At 44.7% G+C, this 24,290-nt stretch overlaps 1 protein-coding gene across 2 annotated transcripts in view; it reads right to left on the reverse strand.

The window, feature by feature from the left end:
• Positions 1-2,342: 2,342 nt before the first annotated feature.
• The window catches only part of SSH2 (slingshot protein phosphatase 2), a 321,074-nt gene continuing 299,126 nt past the window's right edge, over positions 2,343-24,290 (reverse strand). For both annotated transcript variants that reach the window (XM_011940852.1, XM_011940851.1), the window contains 3 exons: positions 20,881-21,081; positions 8,562-9,396; positions 2,343-6,378 (listed from right to left, as the gene is read on the reverse strand). In XM_011940852.1, the coding sequence (XP_011796242.1) occupies positions 4,288-6,378; positions 8,562-9,396; positions 20,881-21,081 (3,127 nt within the window). In that variant the 3' untranslated portion in view covers positions 2,343-4,287. The remainder of the gene's footprint in view (positions 6,379-8,561; positions 9,397-20,880; positions 21,082-24,290) is intronic.

Genomic DNA, 24,290 nt, shown 5'->3' on the forward strand with positions numbered 1-24,290 from the left:
CATCACTGTAAGACACACCATCACTGAGGAAATGACAACTATTTCCATAGACAGTGCTGGATGGGAGGGCAGGACATAGATGGAAGTCAGCTTCAGGGTATACCCACTTATTCACAAGGGCTGACCATGATGGCACTGCTCTGCATGAGGACTCACAGGACAGCTAGGGCACTGATGCCTGCAGGACTGTGTGGCCGACAAGATGATGCACATTTTAATATTCAAAATGTAAACAAAGTATCCACAAATAGTCCAAAAAAGCCAAAGAATGGCTTTATTTAAAATTTTTTAGATGCCCTTAAAAGTGACTTTTTGCATAATGCATTCTTAAAAAAAGAACTCTCACAAAAACATTTTTACCAAACATGCCTAGATCACTTCAGAACTGAAATTCTCAGATGAAACAGGTGAACACTTCTGTGACCTGCTACATCTCAGAAGCTTCTTGTAGGAAGCTTTGGGTTTACCAAACAGCATCTGTCTGGGGCCTGTGAGCAGGGGGCTCAAAGCCTGGGGCACTGAGATCTTCAGGCTGTCCTTGGAGCTCTGGGTAGTTAGAAAATTAGAAAGAGGAACTATCAGTAGGGATAAAGACAGAACCAGGAAATCCAACCTGTCTCAAGCCTCCTCAGAACCAGGAAAATACTAAAGATCCTGAAGAGACTGAGACGATAGGAATGATCCCAAACATTTAGAATCTGAAAGGCAACTAAAATTAGGAGAGATGAGTATTACAGTACTATAGTACCACATGTCTACTAGAGTATCCATTACTCCTGGGTGTTTCCAAAAATCAAGAAAGGTTGAGGTTTCCCTTTCTACTGACCAGGTTCAGCTCAAGTTCTGTATGCTTCTGGAACTTTTGCCCCATGCATCAAAACATCAACTCTTTTTACATATGTACATATGTGTACACATGCACACACACTCCTCCAAAATAAGTGAGAGTCTATTGGTGGTTGAGAGAAAGAGAGAGAGAGAGAGAGGAGAGAGAGAGAGAGAGAGAGAGAGAGAGAGAGAGAGAGAGAGAGAGGCAGACACTGGGCAAGAGTCAAAGTGTTTCTTATTCATCTTTGCCAGTCTATCTGCTCTTTCAGGTCTGGGCTTTCCATGCACAGAAGAAAAGGGAAAGAGGCCACTGGAGATTATAAAAGAGTCTGAAGAGAAGACAGTCTGCAAAGTCCTTGACAGTTCATTACGCACCTCCCCTGGACACTGCTCAGCTATGTAAATAACCCAGGAACACCCAATTCTGGGAGTCTGAAAAGGCTGGCAAAAACTCCTTGGCATGGTTGAATTACAGACACTTTGCAGAAGATATTTATTTAGGCAGGTAAATTAAACGATAAAAGGCCGGGCGCGGTGGCTCAAGCTTGTAATCCCAGCACTTTGGGAGGCCGAGACGGGCGGATCACGAGGTCAGGAGATCGAGACCATCCTGGCTAACACGGTGAAACCCCGTCTCTACTAAAAAATACAAAAAAAAAACTAGCCGGGCGAGGTGGCGGGCGCCTGCAGTCCCAGCTACTTGGGAGGCTGAGGCAGGAGAATGGCGTGAACCCGGGAGGCAGAGATTGCAGTGAGCTGAGGTCCGGCCACTGCACTCCAGCCTGGGCGACAGAGCGAGACTCCGTCTCAAAAAAAAAAAAAAAAAAAAAAAAAAAAAAAAAAAAAAAAAAAAAAAAAAAATTAAACGATAAAAAAAATGTAATTATAAAAAGGCAGAAAGACTTTCCTTTGCTCTTAAAAAATTTTTTTCCCCACAGCATTAGTGGGTTTTGTCCCATCTTTGTTGTTATTTAATGCAATGAGTGAACATTAAACACAGTGGAGGGGAGAAGAGGGAAAAGTCCAAAACTCTGGTCCTGCTTGTACCTCTTAGTGTGTGGATGTCATCATGGTAAGGGGTTACCATGAGTGGATGCCACTCTCTTAGCTTCCAGGCAAATCGTCTCCCCATCCTGCCACAATTTCCTGCCCTTCCCCATCATATTGGTGGTGGAACTGCTTCAAGAAGGCAGGGCATTCTAGATGGAAGAGCCCTGGAAATCCATAACCCTGTCTCAAGCCTCTTCACATTAGTTCATACCAACTAACAAAACACTTTACAACACACAAATATCCAGGAATCACAAAACTGTGTGGATGATATACTTGAACATTTAAGGAAACTACTGAGCAACAGCACAGGGTACACATAGACACTACACCATAAAGATGCTTTTAGCAAGTGGTTTCTGTCCAATCTGCCTCCTGGCAGCGACGTCAGACCCAACCTTGGCTTCCACACAACTTCACAGCTCCTCTTAAGCCCCAGTGGCCCCGTCTACCTTTTCTGCATCTTTTGGGTTACCGTGCCATCTGCCCCCACCAAACTCTGGCCTCTGACATCGCGCTGACAGTCTGTGCATCTGTATTTTCCTCTCAGTGTTGTGACGAGCCAAAAACCTGTCTCCAGTCTGTACTCAGTCAATCCTCAGTTATGTGGACATCAACGAAAGCTAACAGAAAGCAAATCTGCAAGCCTCTTCAGTTTTAATGAGCTGCAGAGGTGTTTCATGCTAGACTAAATCTGTCTTCTGTAAGAAGCTACAAGAAGCTTGTTTATGGCAGGTGCTGCTGCGTTAAGGATCTCCACAACAGTAGCAAAGCGACAGCATCCTAAATGGAGTCACTGTGGGCACTTGCCCCTGGCTGAGGCCTCCCCTGTGGCCTTCAGCCTCCACTAGAAGCTTCCACTCTGAGCAACTCACATATACTTCCTGGCTGTGGTTGACATACTGGCAAACAATGTTCTGGGATTTCAGTCTTAGAAAGAAATCAGCTTTCAGTCATGCTGTGACCTAATGGGAGCCTTTAGGGGTGTCTCTGAGGAAGAAGTTACTAATGCATAATTTGGCAGGAGCTGGTGATTAGAAGTCTCCATTTAAACAACTACAACCACCATCAACATACTGTACAGATTCCTATCAACACCCAACAGTTTTATTTCTGGTGTCTGTGTGTTTTCCAGTTGCAACTCTACTCCTTCTTAAAAAGAATAAATCAAAAATACCCTACATAATGAACAACAAGACACTGTAAGACAGTGACAATATTATGTACATAAATACTGTGTACAAACTTTAGAGAAATGACAAACCTTCCAGGAAAAGGAAAAAAAAAGTGTTAACAGTGATAATACCGAAAATAAAATATTGCATTCAATGGATGTTAAACATATGTAATGTTAACAATTCAAATATAATCTACGAAATTTAAAAAAATAGGCAGCATGGGGACAACAGCATGGGGAAGGAAAATAAACTGGAAGAAAATATGGCCATTAAACTCAGAAGGCCCAAAGAATTATTCAAGTAATGGAGGGGTTAAAACCCTACATATGTATTCATTTTACAAGAACACACTGACTTTCGATTGCTGCTTTTCAAACATGTCACTGTTGTTTTCAGTTGGGAGGACACTGCAGAGCACATTTTTCTGGTAGGGAGAGCCAAGATGCCCATCTGTGTGGATCCACCAACCCAGCAGTTTCTGGGCAGCAGCCTCTCCACCCCCGACTTTATGTCTCCCTCCTCTTATCATGCTTTCCTCTACAGAAGACCACTTGGATTTGGGGTCCTGTTTTAATTTCAAAAATAATTTTCTTGGGGAAGAAACTATATGATAAATTTGCAGAGCTGGCCATTATCATGCCTTACTGTAATGATACGCTCTGGAATACTGGAAGATCCTCTTTTAAAGCAAAGCAGAACCTGCCTCCTTCAGGAACTCTAAAGGGCTGCAGCTGGACAAAGGCTGAGAGCCCTCTGACTTCTGGCTGCCCTTTAGCCCATTTGATGCCTCAGGTCTGGAAACCAAACCATCACCACAAAGGCAGGGGAACATTTCCAATTCCCAGCTTTATCTCCACCCCTCCGAAACTGTTTCCTTCCCTCAATCCAGGAACCATGCCTTTTCTCAGAGGGCAAAATGAGAGGCAGGTGGCAGCTGACTGAAAAACAGCAATTTGCCTTTGATAAAGGTGTTCTCTGAAAATGACTTTTTTGAGGTTTGATTTTTTTTTTAAATAAAAAATGATAAACGGTCTTGCCATCCAGATCAAGCTCTCTTTCCCCTTACATATACACACACATACACACTGAAAACCCAAACCCTGCATGCGCCAGAAACAGTAAAATGACCAAAATATTATAAAATTAACCAATAAAGTGCATGTTCCTTACATATTACACCTGCCCCTTTTACAAACATTTCTTCTAGAAAGTCACATGTGTAGGCTCAGAATCACATGGTATTATAGAAGGGGTTGGTTGTCCGTTTTTTGTCATTTGCCTTTTTCAGTCTCCTAAGGGGGTGAGTTCTGCCGTGTTGCTGACGGGGTGCCACGGCCAGCCCTGGAGCTGGGCATGCACACTGCAGTCCCTGGGTCTGTAGCATGGGAAGGCCTCCTTCAGAACTAGTCAATTCAGGTCCTGCCCTGGGAAGCAAACACTGCTGACTGGAACCAAATTCTTTGGCATACTGCACAAGGGGCCTCTCCACTGGCTTGCTCTGCACAATACACTCTGTTGTTGTGAGCTGTTCTACAAAATACTTGGTGGGCTCTGGGTTGTGGGGGACACCTGGGCTTTTTAGGGACTCTTGGTCCTCCATGGTGTGCATGCCTGAGTCTGTTCTGAGGAAAGGCTGAAGCAGTTTGAGATGAGGGGATTCACAGGAGGCAGGCTCCCTCTCTGGTAAGCAGTCTTTACAGAGGTCCAAGTAACCTAATTTGGCGAGAGAAGCTGAGCGCCTCATTTGGGATGGTTTGGTGAGCCCTGCCTGGAAAACCACCCGAGACTCGATTTCTTTAGCACGCTCCTTCACCACACCGGGGCTGTGGCTGAGACCCTTTATGTTTTCACTACTAGAGCTATGTGGGAGTCGACAGGCTACAGGCAATGGGTCCAGTTTCTCCTGTAACTCCCCAGTGTTGTCACCAAGTTTGCTAATTAAACTTAGGTCTGTGCTACTTAGCTGGGAGTCCTTATATGGCACCTCACTGCCACTGGAGAGAGGGCTCTCCTGACTTTCTTCCCAGCTAACCTGTTCTGCAGAGGGCTCATCTGTGGTGCTGCTCTGCTCTGTGAAGCCCTCCAGGTGAACCATAGTCTGGGGATGCAGGTAATCCAAACTGGCAGACAGTAAGTGGGTTGTATGACTGACAAAAGGTGTCGCTGTCTCCAGGGCTGTTGACAGGCTGCTGCCTCTGTCTTCAGGGCTACTCAGCGTGGAGGTCAGGTGGTCAGTGGGCCTGTTGTTCTCAGGAGAGGAAGAATGAGGCGGAGGTAGCACTTGGGGGTGCAGAGAAACCTGGTTGGGGTCCAGAGTCCTGTTTAGATTTTCATCCAGTGTGCAGAGCACAGTGACAGATTTTTCCACATTCACTTTCCTTAGTCCTTGCTCTCCACTCTTCTCGCCGGTGGCTATTTCACTCCCTGGCCCAGTGTGATTGGGTGATGTAACTGTGTGGGTATACTCAATTATTTCTACCCTCTTGGGAAGGGGAAGAGGGACTGCCTGTGTCTCAGACTCCTGGTATGGAATCACAGTCCTCATATCCTTCAGGACTCCTTCCTGCTGTGTTCCAGTATCTGACCCTGGGCCCTCCTGAGGAGCTGGCAAGTGGTCAAACTCCAGCACCTTGGGAGCTGGAACAGTGGCATTCTGCTCAGAAGGGGACAGTGAGCCAGCCTCAGGCCCACTGTATTTCCCTTTGCCTTTGCTCATCTCTGGTTCCCTGGGGACAAATGAATGTTCTGGGGTGGCTTCATCACTTTTCCCTTTTGGTGCCAGGTCTGCCACACAAGAATCATTCTTTGAATTCTTACGAGTGGACAATGAGGTACATGTTGAGGCAGCACCATGATGCTCTTGCTCCTGCCGTAAGCGCTCTTCAAACTCCAAGGTGGCTCGCCTCACAGACCCAGGGTACCACTTGGCACCTGGGTGCATCCCTGAGCCCTGGAGCTCTTGTTCCTCCTCAGCTGGTTCCCCTTCTTCCAAGTCTGCTGTAGATGAGTGTGTGGTTAGGCAGCCTTCTGGGTTGCACATCCCTGAGTCTTTGGCTAGTTCAGGCTGGGCTGTGCAGGAGCCCTCGTCTTGCTCCAGATGTCCAGGTTTGCTCTCTGGGGTCTGGGCCCTCTCAAAGAGCAGCTCATGTATGCTGTTCTTCTTTGGTGTATGGCATGGGTTGGATAAGATGTCTCCTTTCAGTTGAATCTGTCCAACTCCTTGACTGATGGACTCAATTTCAGTGACAATTTCTTTGACTGAAATTGCATTTTCCAAGTGAGACTGCATGAAGATGTCTGGGCTGACCAGTTCTGAAATTGCCTAAGAAGAGAAAGTAGTGAGAAGATTATGGCAAATTGTAGTCTAACTGAAAATGCTGGATTTTCTGCTTATTAATCCTCTGATCCAGGACAACCTATCTGACTATGAGAATACAAATCATGGAGTGCCTGAGACCATACTCTGCCCATCTGTTTTGTCAGACTACAAGAAAAAACTGGATTCATCAAGGCTAGACATAAAATTTGTTATAGGTTGTGTTATTCTCTACTAAACTTTCTGTTCTGTTTACTCAAGGAGAATTCCAATCCGAAACTTTGCTCCCAAATGAACAGCAAATATTTTTGGAGTCTCCTATAATCTATATTTCCCTAAGACTATGAGCTTCCAGGATTCAGGCCACACTGTAGTAAATGAAACCTTTCCTCCATGGCCTATCAACTTTCAGTTTGATCCTAACCTGAGGGAAAGAGTTCCATACAAGGGCTAAGATACGTCCTTAGATATGTCCCGGTGATAGAGCTAGATGGACGAAGCTATCATTTGATTTCTGATTTGGAGACTCACTGCTCTCTTCACTCCTCTGTCTTGCTAGCTTTCACCCACATCCTCTCACTGCTTCCGCTAGCAGCAGCATCCCAGTCCCTACAAGCAGGGAGAATGCACTGTCTGACTACCCAATCTCTAAGTTTCACATGGTTCCTTCTGGGAAAGGTTTACTTGGCTTACACAGTCACATGCCTTAGCAAACTTAGAAACCATAACTCTCTAATATTTTACTATTTTACCAGCTATAAATTCCCAGATGGATTTAGAACAAGGCCAAAGAATACTGACCAATGCAAAATCAAGTCCTACTGTAAAAAAAAAAAAAAAAAAAAAAAAAAACAAACAGAAGAATCTCAAAATCTGGGAATAGCCCTTGGATACCTCTTAAAGTAGTATCATTATGAGTATCAATCTAGTTAACATTTTTATAAGCCTTCAAAATATATTTCCCTGGAACTGTTCTGGCCTTTCTCCTTCAAAAGAGAGTCAGAGTTAGTATAATCTAACAGGGTCAGTAATGCCTTTGGGGGAAATGTGCCATGACATCAGGCAGAGGCAAACTTGCCAAGACTGGGAGAGAAGCCACAGTGGGCCCTGTATGTGCACGGGCCATGGAGGGAGTGCTCATATGACCAGGGACTGTGGAGAAGGCTATTTCTGTCAGTGCTGCTATAGTCACTGGTCCAAAGGAGAGCACAAGCATTCTGCCTTCTCAGTAGAAAGGAAACAGAGGCACAGCTTTGGGGGTGATGAAAAGACAGAAGCAGAGGCAAGAATCACAGTGGGGTAGTTAAGGAGAGAGAACGAATCGTTAATGGACAAAGTGGTAAATATAAGCAGACAGACATCAGGAGATGCCAAGAATCTATGACTAGGTCCACTAAAATCATTAAGTGAAGTTTGGTATGTTAGAGTAAATCTGTCACAGTTTATTCCCCAACTACTATATTGTATTGATTTAAGTATTTAAGATGTCAGAAGTATCAAAATATGAATAACTTGTGAGTCTTAGAATTGATGTGATATAGTGATTCTTTCCCTGGTTTGAGATGGCTTGTAAGAGCTCCTATGCCACAAAGAATTTTAGGATTCTGTCTGCTGGCAAATTCCTTTCCTTTTGATTCTCTTTTTTTTTTTGAGATGAAGTCTCACTCTGTTGCCAGGCTGGAGTACAGTGGCGCAATCTTGGCTTACTGCAACCTCCGCCTCCCGGGTTCAAGCGATTCTCCTGTCTCAGCCTCCCAAGTAGCTGGGACTACAAGCACACGCCACCACGCCCAGCTAATTTTTGTATTTTTAGCAGAGATGGGGTTTCACCATGTTGGTCAGGATGGTCTCAATCTCCTGACCTCATGATCCACCTGCCTCGGCCTCCCAAAGTGCTGGGATTACAGGTGTGAGTCCCCATGCCCGGCCATCTTTGGGCTTCTCATTGTTCAGCCAGGACACTTGTTTTTGGCTCACTCCTCCCTCTGTCATCCCCTCTTAGAAGTGCTTCCAATGACACCAGAAAGGTAAATTCCTAAAAGGCAAATTCTTTAAAAAATATTTAAACCCTAAGTTTTCAAGGAAAATCTCAGCCAGATTCTCCATCAAAAATAAACATAACAGAATCCCAAATACTTTACCTTTGAAGAGAATTTCATTAGGTGGAAAACTATAAAGACAATTTTTACCTTTGACTGTTCCTCATCCATTGAAGATTCTTCTGACGCATGGGGAGTATTACTCAAAGAGCTGCTTCTCTGGTCATCAGCTGTCACTTTGGAAGGGGCTACTTCTACCACCGACAGTCGACAGCTCTCACTCCTTCCTCCACCCAGTTCCTCCATCCTTGAATGGGAAAAAGATCGTGACCGGGTTTCTTGGGAGAGCTCCACAAACTTCTCTAGGGCACTAAAAAAGTCAATGCGATCTGTACTGAAATCTGAGATTTCAGTCTGGCAACTAGGTTGGGGGCTTGGTGACTCAGGATCAGGGGACATGGGGAGGTCTTTCAGTCGAGATGTCAATTCTTCCATAGGCAGTAGGTGGACATTCATGTCTGCTTTCAGGGCGTCTGTCTCCAAATCTTCCACTGTTAAGTCTGGAAACTTGTTGGCCATTTCTGGGACACGTCCAGGCTGAATTAAGGCTTTGGATGCATGGCAGTTGTCAAGAGGAAATTTTGATTCATTCAGACAACACCCTGATGAACATCCATTGATGTCATTCAAGTTTAATTCATCCTCAATCTGTCCAGCATGAAATTCCGTAGAAGTAAACTCCAAGCAGATCATTCTTTCTTTGGTACACAGGCCTTTCTGATTTGCATCTTGTGGGACCACATGTTCCACAAAGACAGGAGGTATGGGTGGGTGACTCTCCATGGTCTTCACCTCAGCAATCTGGTCTGCTGAGGTGGTGATCTCCTTCTTGTTGAGTTCTAGCCCAGGTTTGCAGATGGGTTCGTGGTGGTCTGAGAGGTCACTATCTGAATGAGATCTCCATAGTTTGTTATGCCGCTGTTTGCTGTGGAGGACATACACAGGGAATATCTTAATCTGGTTTGTAAAGATAATCAACACCCTCCCAGGAAAACACTCCCAGATAAATCTTAACTTTTAAAAACGCTTTGTTATTGTTCAGTGGACTAGGCAATAAACGTTTGAAAAGACACTCAATTTAATAGCAAAAAACAAAGCAAAACAACAACAAATGAGTGTGAGATTTTTTTTACCTATCAGTCTGACAGGAATTAAAATGGTTGGTAATAGCCAGTATTGATGATGGTATGGCTAAACAAGCCCTCTGATACATTGGTAGGAGTGTGAATTCAGAATTTTTGTTTTTTGTTTTTTTTTCAGACAGAGTCTCACTTTGTTGCCTATGCTGCAGTGCAGTGGCATAATCTCAGCTCACTGCAACCTCTGCCTCCCAGGTTCAAGCAATTCTCCCACCTCAGCCTCCCGAGTAGCTGGGATTACAAGAACATGCCACCACGCCTGGCTAATTTTTGTATCTTTAGTAGAGACGGGGTTTCGCCATGTTGACCAGGCTGGTCTTGAACTTCTGACCTCAAGTGATCTGCCCACATTGGCCCCCCACCACACCCAGCTGAACTGTAGATTTTAAAGACTGAAATCTGGCAATAGCTCTCCAAATTTAACACTTTCACCAACATTTCTTCCTTAATAAATTTTTCTTGGAGGAATGCTATTACAAGTGCATACAGATATCCATATGGCCAGGTGAGGTGGCTCACACCAGTAATCCCAGCACTTTTTAGGAGGCCGAGGCGGGAGGATTGCTTGAGCCCAGGAGTTCGAGACCAGCCTGGGCAACATGGTAAAACTCTATCTCTACAAAAATATAAAAAACTATCCAGGTGTGGTGGCATATGACTGTAGTCTTAGCTACTTAGGGGGCTGAGGCGGGAGGATTGCTTGAGCCCAGGAGGGTGAGGCTGCAGTGAGCTGAGATTGCGCCACTGCACCCAGCCTGGGTGACTGAGCGAGACCTTGTCTCAAAAAAATAAAAAATAAAGAAAGATATATAAAGGTATTTACTGGCCGGCTGCTGTGGCTCATGCCTGTAATCCCAGCACTTTGGTAGGCTAAGGCGAGCGGATCGCTTGAGGTCAGGAGTTCGAGACGAGCCTGGCCAACATGGTGAAACCCCGTCGCTACTAAAAATACAGATTAGCTGGGCGTGGTAGCGGGTACCTGTAATCCCAGCTACTCGGGAGGCTGAGACAGGAGAATTCCTTGAATCTGGGAGGCAGAGGTTGCAGTGGGCCGAGATTGCACCAATGCACTCTAGCCTGGGCGCCAGAGTGAAACTCCATCTCAAATAAACAAACAAACAAACAAAAAAAGATATTTACTATGACTATTTGTGATACTAAAAGATGAGACACCAAACAACAACAACAAAAAAGGATTTACATTATAATCCATACAACTATATGCTGTGAAGCTGTTAAAAACTGTCAGGTCTACAGAAGTCTTCTGTGATAAGAAAAAAAAAAAGAAAAATTAAAAGGGAAAAAAAAAACTGTCAGGTATTTTAGTGGAATGATATACAAGGTATACTATTAAGTAAAAAAGAACCTCAAACACATTTGAAATTAGTGTCTATATTAGAATAATATACTCTTGGCCGGGCGCGGTGGCTCAAGCCTGTAATCCCAGCACTTTGGGAGGCCGAGACGGGTGGATCACGAGGTCAGGAGATCGAGACCATCCTGGCTAACATGGTGAAACCCCGTCTCTACTAAAAAATACAAAAAACTAGCCAGGCGAGGTGGCGGGCGCCTGTAGTCCCAGCTACTCCGGAGGCTGAGGCAGGAGAATGGCATAAACCCGGGAGGCAGAGCTTGCAGTGAGCTGAGATCCGGCCACTGCACTCTAGCCTGGGCAATGGTGAGACTGTGTCTCAAAAAAAAAAAAAAAGAATAATACACTCTTAAATAATATACACTCTTAAACAGTTCCCAAAACCCCAGCCAAAAAGAGAAGGGTGGCCCTGTGGATGGTCAGGTTCATCTGCCCAGGAAACAGGTCACTAAGTGTGGTCCTTGGGGGTGTGGTCTCCATGACTTACAAGCCGATGAGGAGTTACCAAACCGCAGGGTGGAATGGGAAACTCAGCCCAAAACAACTTGCCCTGGGCTCTGGGCCACGCCTGGGCTCTGCCGAGTCATGCTCAGGCGCCTGCACTAATGTGACCCCCTGTTTGTTCTCAACTCTGCACCTGCTCTCAGCTCCCCCTGCCTGTCTGCTGCTTGGGTGGGGCTCTCTCTGACTCATGCCTGCACAGAAGAGGGGTGCTTTCCTGGGAAGGAGCAGGTCAATCTTTTTATGAAGACAAGCTGTAATCAATCAGCTGGGAATAAGATGGGGTTTTCACCCTTCCCAAGCTGCATGAGCTCCAGCCACCCCTAGGAGGAGACAACATAACACGTATCTCAAACAAGTGAGTGGCTATGGGGAAGGGAAAGCTAACTGTTTGGATAGGTGGGGCCTAAGTTGTACATTATCACCGACTGAGGCCAGTGGTTTCCTCAGTTTCTTCTCCTATATGCGGCATCCTTGTTTCCTGAAATAAATATGACTCTATTCTCCAATTTCTATCCCTCACCTATCATGAGGATGTTCAAACCTGCACCAGCTTCTCTCACCCACCACAGTAGGACAATGCCTGGGATGCAAATGCCTGGGGAGACCTCTCAGGGGGGTGGCTGTTCTCACTCTTCTAATAATAGAACAGGCAAATGAGAAGTTTCATGATCCCAAGAACCCTCCAAAGTATGTTTTTGTGTGTGTGTGTTGTTTTTGTTTTTTTGAGACGGAGTCTCACTCTGTCACCCAGGCTGGAGTGCAGTGCCGTGATCTTGGCTCACTGCAAGCTCCGCCTCCCGGGTTCATGTCATTCTCCTGCCTCAGCCTCCCAAGTAGCTGGGACTACAGGCACCCGCCATCACGCCCGGCTAATTTTCTGTATTTTTAGTAGAGATGGGGTTTCACTGTGTTAGCCAGGATGGTTTCCATCTCCTGACCTCATGATCCGCCTGCCTCGGCCTCCCAAAGTGCTGGGATTACAGGCGTGAGCCACCGCGCCCAGCCCCTCCAAAGCATGTTTTTAAAATTGCCTGCAGATTACTAATCAGTCAGGAGAGAATGTGAGATTGAAGTTATGCTAATAGGAAGCAACAGTGCATGTTTCAGAGGAAGTCTGACATTGCAGCTGTATAACCAGCATGGATTTCCTTCTCTTCCTTCGGGAGATAATCATTAGAAAATGCTGGGTTGGGGCTCTGGAATTAAACTGACACTTGTAAAAGAGAGAGTGAAAAAAAAGCCAATCTAAAGATAGGTCTGATGCTGCTGACTTGTTTTCATTTTTGCAACAGGACCTGGAGGGAGAATGGCAAGCAGCTGATTCATCTCCGTTGCCTGTGAAATGCTGCTACTCCACGTGTAGCTTCTCACTCAGGGGTCCCCTCCTCACTCCTCCCCACTCAGGCATAACCTCCATCCTGAATTTTGTGCTTATCATTCCCTTATTTTTCTTTATAGTGTCAGCATGGTTTGTTCTTAATACTGCTTTGTTTTGCATGTCTTGAACTTTATATAAATGGTATCCCACTGTATGTATCCTTCCTCAATGGATTTTTTTTAAGGATTCATCACTGTGTATAAAGGTAATCCACAGAGTGTAATGAGTATGCCACAACTTATTTCCCTTCTGTTGGTTCAAGCAATTATCCTGCCTCCGCCTCCAGAGTAGTTGGAATTATAGGCATGCGCCACCATGCCTGGCTAATTTTTGTATTTTTAGTAGACACGGGGTATCACCATGTTGGACCAGGCTGGTTTCAGACTCCTGACCTCAAGTGATCTGCCTACCTCAGCCTCCCAAAGTGTTGGCATTACAGGCATGAGCCACCACGCCTGGACTCATCATGTTTTAGTCGGTTACACTAAACTGTTTTCCAATGAAGCTTTGTCCTGAGACAGTTTACTCTAACACTTCATCACTGGTAGGAATAGATGTAATATATTAAGATCATATCTATTATTTTAAACTGTTAAATTTTAAACTCAGTCGACTCCCCACCTCCCACCCCCTTCCAGGCAGGCAGCAAATAAACAGCTTGCCAAAAAGGAACTTTAGAGTTGGTCTATATCCTGGATGATATAACCAAGTCTCAGATCCTTTTCCCCCGAGTGGCCTCTGACCTGAATTTGGATTCATAAAAAGGCAGAGACATACATAAGGTGATTAGGTCGTTCTGGGAAAGAATTGGCCTTTTACCTAGGTTAATGAACAAGAGGAACTTTTATCTTTATTTTTACATATTTTTAAGTTGTCAGCCTTGTGCAGGGGCCATGCCAATCTTCTCTGTATAGTTCCAATTTTAGTATTTGTGCTGCCCAAGTGAGCACAAGAAGAAGGAAATTTAAATGACAGATGCATAAGGTGTCCCATCATCTTGCTTCCACTTTCATATTGTTACATGTTTGGTGAAACATCAATTCTGAGAAAGTTATATAAAGGAAAAGGCTGTTAAAAACGGAGTACTTGCGCCTGTAATGTGGCTACTCAGGAGGCTAAAGCATGATGATCACTTTGATCACTTGAGCCGAGGAGTTGAGTGAGACTAGCCTGGGCAATATAGACATTGTCTCTTCAAAGAAAAAAAAGAGGGCCAGGAGTTATAGTAAAATCAGGCTGTCTATAGTTACTTTTTAGGGTGTTAGGCAGCCTGTATAAAGGAAGAGAAAAAGCATTATCTGAATATTTTTTTGTGTGTGATGTGCATCACCCAAGATGCTTTAAGATTATTTAACTGGAAAGCTAGTAAGAAAATCCTTTTAAATCTCAATTGCTCTTGGCTGACCAGGAGTCCACGTCTTTCCTTCTCAGGTTGCCTGCTGCCAGCTGACCAATGTGTACTAGCTAACTAGACCTCAATGTCTCCACCAGCAAAGTCAGGGTAAAAGACAACCCTGCCTCCTCTGGCCCTTGTGATGGGGCACTCAAAGAATCAAAACTGAGATTTATGAGGAAATGTGGCACAGACTCTCCCTGGTCACCACCCAGTTTTTCTTCCTTGCCCCCTATACACTGAAACCTAATACCACAGACACACGGTCCAGCTTGCAAATGGTCTGCTTGAAATCTAAACCTGTCTAATGGAACATAAATCTGCCAGATACCTGTAGGATCAGAGTGCAGAATAACAAACAGGGCTGCTAGCAGTTTAATGGAGTTTCAAAACACAGGCACACACACAGATACACCCCACCTCCCTCCTCTTGTTTTGCTCCCATCCCCCATCTATAAAAACAGAAAAAATAAAATCAGATATGAATACTATAAGGTTTATGATACCCTTCTTCTTAGATCTAAAGGGAAATATTAAACATTAGCCTTCTCCAGGCTCTTAATGATATACTGGAGGTACAAAAAGTCCCTTGTATTTCAGAGGGGCTTGGCCCATACCCTCATACTCTGATTAAGACTGTTACAAATTCATAAATCAGTACAGGAGCCTGGTGTCACTTTGAAAACTTCTCTTCTACTAAGGTCAAAGCACTAAGTGAATGCCCTCAAACAGAGAGTTGCCACCTCAAATTAAACACCCAGGGCCACCCTGGCTAACCATGGAGCTAGAGAATGCTAGGATCAGGGCTCTGCCTCTTCGAGAAAACCACCAGAGGCTTCTTGGGATAAAATATAAAATGCAAGATCTAAACACTTGGACAGGAAATGGACTTTTTCTACAAACAATGAGTGAGATTTTTCTAAGGATTTTCCTCTCCTGCTTACCTAAATGGCAAGGCTTGATAGAGCTTCGTACAGTCATAGAAGTCTGGGGATATTTTTCTTTGCTCTTCTAAGCAGGCGATCTGGAGTGGCACTTTAGTGCTGGGTGAGTCTGCTGGGCCTATTCACTTGCCAGTTAGCCTACAAGTGCCATGGTTTCCTAATAACGCATCATAGATTGCAGACCCTAACAGCTATATATCCAACAGCCATTTTTCTTACTGTCAGAGCCTGATTTGATTTGGGTGTTCACTATCCCATGGGTTCAGGAAATGTGGCACTTCCCTAGATCCAGAGGATAAATATGAATACGCTGTTTTTTTTTTTTTTTTTTTTGAGACGGAGTCTCACTTTGTTGCCCAGGCTGGAATGCAGTGGCGTGATCTCGGCTCACTGTAAGCTCTGTCTCCCAGCTTCATGTCATTTTCCTGCTTCAGCCTCCCAATTGGCTGGGACTACAGGAGCCCCCCAACCATGCCCAGCTAATTTTTGTATTTTTAATAGAGACGGGGTTTCCCCATGTTGGCCAGGATGGTCTTGACCTCCTGACCTCGTGATCTGCCCGCCTTGGCCTCCCAAAGTGTTAAGATTACAGGCATGAGCCACTGCTCCTGGCCTTTTTTTTTAAAGACAGAGTTTTGCTCTTTTGCCCAGGCTGGAGTGAAGTGGCATGATCTCGGCTCACTGCAACCTTTGCACCTTGGGTTCAATGATTCCCCTGCCTCAGCCTTCCGAGTAGCTGGGATTTGTAGGTGCCCACCACCACACCTGGTTAATTTTTGTAGTTTTAGTAGAGATGGAGTTTAGCCATGTTGGCCAGACTGCTCTCGAACTCCGGACCTCAAGTGATCCACTTGCCTCGGCCTCCAAAAGTGCTAGGATTATAGGCGTGAGTCACTGTGCCCAGCTGTGAATATGTTTTATCCAGTCCTGGAAATTCTGTTTTCTTGGCCATATGACCCAGTCCTGGCCAATGGGTGGGGAGCTTTTGGGGAAGGTCTTCCTATCCAGTTTAAATGCCCCTTTTCTTCAGCCAGATGCTGTACAATTTACAGATACCTAGAGATGTGGCAGACATCTGGTAGTCATCAGATAACCTCAAGGACCAAGCTGTTAACTAAGGAAGGTGGAACCGAAAGTTGTAGAACACCAGAGTCCATGATTACCACTGAGCCATTACAGACAGTACTTCTGTGTTTTTTAAAGGAGATAAGTGGTACAACTTATACACTACCTGTAGCTGGGTGTTGGGCCAGATATCTTTTATTTGCCCCTGCAGGGTCCACTCTTCAGCTTTTCCACCCTGTTTGCTGCTGCGGAGACTGATCTACAAACCACAACAGCAGGTCCCCTAGTTTTCTGACTTCCAGAGGGTTTGGCTAATGGGGAGTTCTGGAAGGAGACTGGAGGAAAGAGAGTGAGGGCAAGGTATTTACTCCTCTAGCTCCCTCAGCATGGGGCTGCCTCGGGCTAGCTGTGTCCCTCTCACAGAAAGTTATTGCTTGCCTCTGAAAGTGCCTTTCTCTAACAAGAATCTCTTTCCAGGTTCTAGTAACTGCTTCCTCTCTTTTTGGGTCTAGGAGCTGCTTCCAAACAGCCCTGCTGATACAAGACCCTTGATTCCACTACAATGCCATGCTTGTAAATAGTCCCTTTATAAAACCCTCCTCAACAGCCGGGCGCGATGGCTCACGCCTGTAATCCCAACACTTTGGGAGGCCAAGGCAGGCAGACCACGAGGTCAAGAGATCGAGACCATCCTGGCCAACATGGTGAAACCCCGTCTGTACTAAAAATACAAAAATTAGCTGGGAGTGGTGGCACATGCCTGTAGTCCCAGCTACTTGGGAGGCTGAGGCAGAAGAATCCCTTGAATCTGGAAGGCGGAGGTTGCAGTGAGCTGAGATCATGTCACTGTACTCCAGCCTGGTGACAGAGTGAGACTTTGCCTCCACAGATAGATAGATAGATAGAGAGAGAGATAGAAAGATGGATGGATGGATAAAAAACCCTCCACAAATAATCCTAATCTGAGTCTGCTGTTCCTTGCTGAAATCCTGATTGAGGTATTTGATTACTTGCAGCCAAAAGCAGCCTAAGTCACATCCCTACCACTAGATAGTACTTAAAATCCAGAAAACACCACAATATAGGAAATTCTAGGAATACTTTCCATTCCTGTTTTGAATGGAACATGTCTGTGGGTGGCAGGACGCAGTGAGAAATGTCATGGAAGTGGGAATAAACGGCACACACATGTGTCTGCTGGGCAGCCTTGGAGGAATATGAGAATCATATCTGAATAACTCTCAACAATACATAATAAACATTCATACACATTTTTAATCACAATAACCCTGTGAGATGGATCTCTTGATTTTCATTTTATAGATGGGGTCAGGTAAGGATGAAAAATGTGAAGTAACTTCTCAGGGTTGCAGCAAGAGGGTGAACCAGGAATGGAAACTAGATCTACTGACTCAAATTCTGTGCTTTTCTCTCCCCAGGGCTTGTCCCTCCCCCTCCATGAATCAAGCCTAGGAAGCTGAGATGGAGCAAAAAACGGAAGGGAAAGGGAAGAAAAGGTGATTTTGGGTTTATACTGCCCTTCTTATCCTCATCTAAGATTTTTCTCAAATTCCTTCAACAACTAAGGAAAACCACACACACTAAAAAAACCCAACCCAACAGCTTGCAGTAGCCTGGGATTCCAGAATAAATACCAAAATTGGCAGGACACATAGTATCCTTCCTCTCAGTGGGTCACGTGAGGACACTGTCCAACATCTGTCATGTGCGTCTGGGAATATATATTTATTTCTTGCTAAATGCTCAGTGCCTGTTTCTTGTGCCAAAAAGAACTGCTACATCCTACCTTCTGATCTAATCTAAAAATGCCATCAAAATCTGGCCCCAAAGACCTACAAATTCCTTTAAACACAGGATGCTTCAGTATCCTCCCAGCCTCCTAAGAGAATGGTTCAGATAAAATCATGCCAAATGTTGAGTAAATGGGAGGGGTTTTTTAGTGAAAACCATAATGCTACGCTGTGGCCACATTTTCACAATACTTCGGGGGTGGGAGGGTGATCCCTCTGCCTGGATAGGCTGGAAGGCTACGTAACATTTTGTTCAGGAGAAACACAGTCCAGATTCAAGGGTCAAGACCAAATCATAAGACTTACTGGAGTCAAACACTGGCACCAGCCCCAACTGCTTCTCGACAGCTGTGCCTTCACCCTAACAAAACCACCTAGAACATACCTACCTGGAAAAAACAAAGCAGAATTTAGAAATCCACAGAATTTCGGCATGTAGCATCTCAGGAAGCTGATCCTTAAATCATTTAATATCTGATGCTTGTTCCCAAGAGCTGCTGAAGGTGGCTTTAACCACCAAAAGGATAATAATATAGTGCAATTAATTACTCATTTTATAACCAATTACCAAATTATTATTGAAAATGGCTGGTTCTTACCGATACAGGAAGACATTCAAGACCTAGTCTGAGTGGAGAGGTAGACTACAGAACAGTTTTTGTGGAGAAAATAGCCAGCAAAATATGTGACAGAGTAAAACCTTGAGAAACAGGTAATGTCAACTGCTGTCTGTGTGTATTGAGCTCATAAACTATTTTTTCCTTTTGCAATTTTCTGCATTTTTGAAAAGCATACACAATTGGATTTATTTATTATTATTATTATTATTTGAGACAGAGTCTCACTTTGTCACCTAGGCTGGAGTGTGGTGGCATGATCTCAGCTCACTGCAACCTCTGTCTCCCGAGTTTAAGCGATTCTCCTGCCTTAGCCTCCTGAGTAGCTGGGACTACAGGTGCCCACCACCATACCTGGCTAATTTTTGTAGTTTTAATAGAGATGGGGTTTCACCATATTGGCCAGGCTGGTCTTGAATTCCTGACCTTGTGATCTGCCCGCCTCAGCCTCCCAAAGTGCTGGGATTACAGGTGTGAGCCACCGTGCCTGGCAAAAGATTTTTTTTTTTTTTTTTTTTGTGAGACGGAGTCTCGCTGTGTCACCCAGGCTGGAGTGCAGTGGCTGGATCTCGGCTCACTGCAAGCTCCGCCTCCCGGGTTTATGCCATTCTTCTGCCTCAGCCTCCCGAGTAGCTGGGACTACAGGCACCCGCCACCTCACCCAGCTAGTTTTTTTTGTATTTTTTAGTAGAGATGGGGTTTCACCGTGTTAGCCAGGATGGTCTCGATCTCCTGACCTCATGATCTGCCCATCTCGGACTCCCAAAGTGCTGGGATGAGCCATCGCGCCCGGCCAAGATTTTTTAAATAACAAAGAATTGTGTCTAGGAAGTGCTTTTATACCCAACGGGGTCATATACATCCCCATTCTGCTGATTTGTCACAAGATCAAAATTACTAGAGAAGGCTCAATGAAACCAAGCACTGAGGTAAACAAATACCCAAATTAGCAGATGGTACTTATTTCTTTTTAAAGAGTGGGCCAAAGGTTGCAGTGAGCTGAGACTATGCCACTGCACTCCAGCCCAGGTGACAGAGTGAGACCCTGTCTCAAAAAACATAAAAAATACAAATAAAATATGAATGAATGGGCCAAAAAATTTCCAAGAATTTCAGCTAAGCCTTGCATTACCTTGGGAGTCATTGGTATCTTTTTTTTTTTTTTAACAAGGCAGCTGAATCTAGTCTTATAAGATGTTGAAAAGTGGTATTAATATTTAGTATTTCCATCCTTCAGTTTAATTATATCAACCTGAAAGATTAAATGCTTAATTTTCCATACTAGTCTATTTGTTTTCTTTAAAAAAATTTTTTGGTACTGCTCCTTATGGGGCAGGGCTATCCCACTGGCAGTGTGTCCAGGGGAATCTTTCTTTTTCTTTTTCTTTTTTTTTTTTTGAGATGTTGTTTCGCTCTGTTACCCAGGCTGGAGTGCAGTGGTAGGATCTCAGCTCATTGCAACCTCCGCCCACGGGTTCAAGCGATTCTCCTGCCTCAGCCTCCCAAGTAGCTGGGATTATAGGTGCCCACCATCATGCCCGGCTAATTTTTGTATTTTAAGTAGAGACGGGATTTCATCATGTTGGCCAGATTGGTCTCGAACTCCTGACCTCAAATGATCTGCTTGCCTTGGCCTCCCAAAGTGCTGGGATTACAGGCATGAGCCACTGTGCCCGGCCAGCCCATGCAAATCTTAAATGCTTACACTTATTTTTTGAAAACTGGATTGAGGCCGGGCGCGGTGGCTCAAGCCTGTAATCCCAGCACTTTGGGAGGCCGAGACGGGCGGATCATGAGGTCAGGAGATCGAGACCATCCTGGCTAACACAGTGAAACCCTGTCTCTACTAAAAAAATACAAAAAACTAGCTGGGCGAGGTGGCGGGCGCCTGTAGTCCCAGCTACTCGGGAGGCAGGAGAATGGCGTAAACCCGGGAGGCGGAGCTTGCAGTGAGCTGAGATCCGGCCACTGCACTCCAGCCTGGGCAACAGAGCCAGACTCTGCCTCAAAAAAAAAAAAAAAAGAAAAAAAAAGAAAAGAAAACTGGATTGATAGAGAAATAAATCTTTTTTGAAAAAAGATCACATCCGAATCAGCTTGAGAAGTAGCTACAGAGAAGGACACTTCATCTTGCTTTAGGCAACTTAAAAGGAGGGAGAATCGGAGAAAGTCACTTAAGGACTCACCTTGCCAGCAAGATCCCCTGATACTCTTCCAGTTGTCTCATGAAGCTGGGGTTGGGCTTGGTCACTGTTCGTCTTTCTTTCACATAGTCATAGGCTCGGTCCAGATTCCAGCCATATTCCTTCATTGCATAGGCAATCACGGTGGAGGCTGAGCGACTCACCCCCATTTTGCAGTGCACAAGGCATTTAGATCCATGTTTCCTTGTTTGGGGGATTAAGGTAAAGAACAGAGGAAAACACAGTAGTGGGGATATTTTAAAAGTTGGGTTCTACATTTTTCCAAGTATCCTGTTTTGCCCTTCCATTTTCTTGCTATGCAATCTCTCTACTTTGGTGCACTCGTATACATTTATAATCAAATGTGTAGGTAGGGTAGGGTAGGCAGCTCTAACATATTCTTAAACAATATTCAATGTTAATATTATGCTTTTTAAATCCATTCAGCAAACATTTACCAGGCATTTACAATATGTGTGAGGCAATGTGCAAAGTGCTGGGACGCAAAGGTAAGTAACATACAGCTTTTATCCTAAAGGGTAGGATTCAGTGGGAGAAACATACAATTAAAATGCAATATGGGGCTGGGTCTGGTGGTTCATACCTGTAATCCCAGCACTTTGGGAGGCTGAGGCAGGTGGATCACTTGAGGTTGGGGGTTTGAGACCAGCCTGGCCAACATGATGAAACCCCGTCTCTATTAAAAATACAAAACTTGGCTGCACAGGCTGGGCACGGCGGCTCATTCCTGCAATCCCAGCACTTTGGGAGGCTGAGGCCAGTGGATCACGAGGTCAGGAGTTCAAGACCAACCTGACCAAGATGGTGAAACCCTGTCTCTACTAAAAATACAAAAAAATTAGCCAGGCGTGGTGGCGTGTACCTGTAATCCCAGCTACTCGGGAGGCCAAGGCAGGAGAATTGCTTAAACCTGAGAGGCGGAGGTTGCAGTGAGCTGAGATGGCACCACTGCACTCTAGCCTGGGCAACAGAGCAAGACTCCATCTTGAAAAAAAAGAAAAAATTCAATATGGTAAGTGCAATGACAATTGGTCACAGGGTGTAGAGGGAGCATTTAAAATTTAGACTGGAGCCCATTTTGTGTGTGGTGGAGGTCAGTTCCCTCACAGCCTCAGGGGCATGTTTCATGGCTGACACTCTCCTGAATTACAGGTGTGATAGTGACTGAACTAATTTATTCAAATGTTATGAATTGTTTCCAGTTTAAGTTCTAGTAAGGGTCCTTGGAAGAAAGCAGAAACCAGACGAAAATAACCCTCCTCTCTACTCAGATGTAGCCCTAAATATTACTTTTCACAACCCTGCAACCCGGGTCCTGTCTAGGCGGCTCTACCACCGAGGGGTTGGATGGGGCATGTGGTGTGCCACATGGCTTTCTCAGTGATGAGAGGGAATGAAGGAAAACCGTGGGATTTTTTTCTCTTTTAAATTAGGTGGAAGAAAGAGAAAACAAAGTTACCTAAAGCTAGACTAACAAACAAAACCCCTGAGTCAACATGCTGGAGCTTACAATGGAATATGAACATGATTCAGTATGCTAATTATGCTAATAACACAGTGTCTGGCACATACTTTCAAATACTAAATATTTGCTATATGTATAAAAAAACCTGTGGATCTGCAGATTAGATCTTCTAGGTGCTTAAAGTAGGAACAACATTAAAAAAATCTAGAAATAAGAACTGTTATTCTTATCCCTAGTATACATGGGCTCTGGAATCTTTCCCCAGTGGCTATTCTAATAAACTAAAAATGTACATGTCAGCATAACAAGGGAAATCTATTCATCCATTCACTCACTACTATGATGGTAGAAAAGCTTCCTTTCAGAAGTTTATAATCCTGCTTCTGGAGAAAGAGACATATGAAATACTTCAGTGTAAATGCAAGGAGGTATGAGGTTGAGTGCCAAAATGAGTGAGCCGGATAAGCTACAGGAATGCAGAGAATGGGCTGTAATAATTGAAAGTCTCAAAGGGAAGGTAAGATTAACCTCCCACTTGTGAATTAGGTACAAAATTTGGGTGTCCTAACATTAGTCGGGGTGTGTGTCTCTGTGTGTAGTTTAGCCCAAATGAAAAGGAATTATCTCTTTTACTTATGGCACCCTAGGGTTTTCATTTAGACTACAGTTAGGAAGCCAAGGCGGTGTGTTAGAAGGAAGTTTAGACATGTGCTCTATATTTTCCCATCAAGCTCTGACAACTTTAATGTATCAAGTTTCTGGTCTACGCCTGTAGGCATGAAAAGTGCTCAAACTTGGACAACCGTAAGTAAAATTTAATTACGAAATTCACTTCCATGAAGACATCTCTTTGACATATTTTCAACTGGGCTTTTTTGGTGTTTGGCTTCTAACTCTTGTAATGAAGGATCTGAAGTCAGTTATCCCCTAACCCAATTCCACCTTTCAGTGCCCCCACCCATGCTGGACTGTCCAGATTATGCTGGTATCATATTAAGAATCAGGATCCTGGGCTGGGTGCATGGGCTCACAGCTGTAATCTCAGCAGTTTGGGAGGCTGAAGCAGGTGGATCACCTGAGCTCAGCAGTTCGAGACCAGCCTGACCAACATGGCGAAACCCATAAAATCAGCTGGGCACGGTAGGTAGCACGTGCCTGTAATCCCCAGCTACTCGGGAGGGTGAGGCAGGAGAATCGCTTGAACCCAGGAGGTGGAGGCTGCAGTAAGCCAAGATCGCATAACTGTACTGTAGCCTGGGCGACAGAGCAAGACACTGGCTCAAAAAAAAAAAAAAAAAAAGGAAAAAAAAATCAGCGTCCTGATTAGGATGAGGCATAGGAGCATTTAAAGAGATACTCTTAGATGCTGATTTATGCCTGCAAAAGCCTGAATGTGAGTGCCCCCAGTTGTGCCCTGGGTGCCCCATACAGCTCTCCCTAATACTAAGTAAAATTAGCCTTGCTTTTCACTGGGACTGGGGCCTAGCCTTCTTGTACCTTTTCCTTATAGAACTAGACTATTTCAGTACCCTTGGATTCTGAAATGAGACAGTATTTTTTTTTCCCCCTAAACCCAGGCTCAAGTGCCATGGTGCAACCACAGCTCACTGCAGCCTCAATCTCATGGGCTCAAGCGATTCTCCCAACTCCCTGAGCCTTCCAAGAAGCTGGGATCACAGACATGCACCACTGTGCCCGGCTAATTAAAAAAAAAATTTTTTTATAGAGATAGGAGTCTTGCTCAGGCTGGTCTTGACCTCCTGGGCTCGAGTGATCCTCCCGCCTCAGCAAGATCTTTGTTCAAGTCCTATCTTCACCACTTATTTGACCTCTCTGACTGTCGACAAGAGCTGCCCCTCTGAATCTTAGAAAATACTACAAGAAAGAACAGTAAGCATGCCATGAATGGTATTATTACCGGGAATAA

Source organism: Colobus angolensis, unplaced genomic scaffold (genome assembly GCF_000951035.1).
Source record: "Colobus angolensis palliatus isolate OR3802 unplaced genomic scaffold, Cang.pa_1.0 Scaffold193, whole genome shotgun sequence".
Lineage (NCBI taxonomy): Eukaryota > Metazoa > Chordata > Mammalia > Primates > Cercopithecidae > Colobus > Colobus angolensis.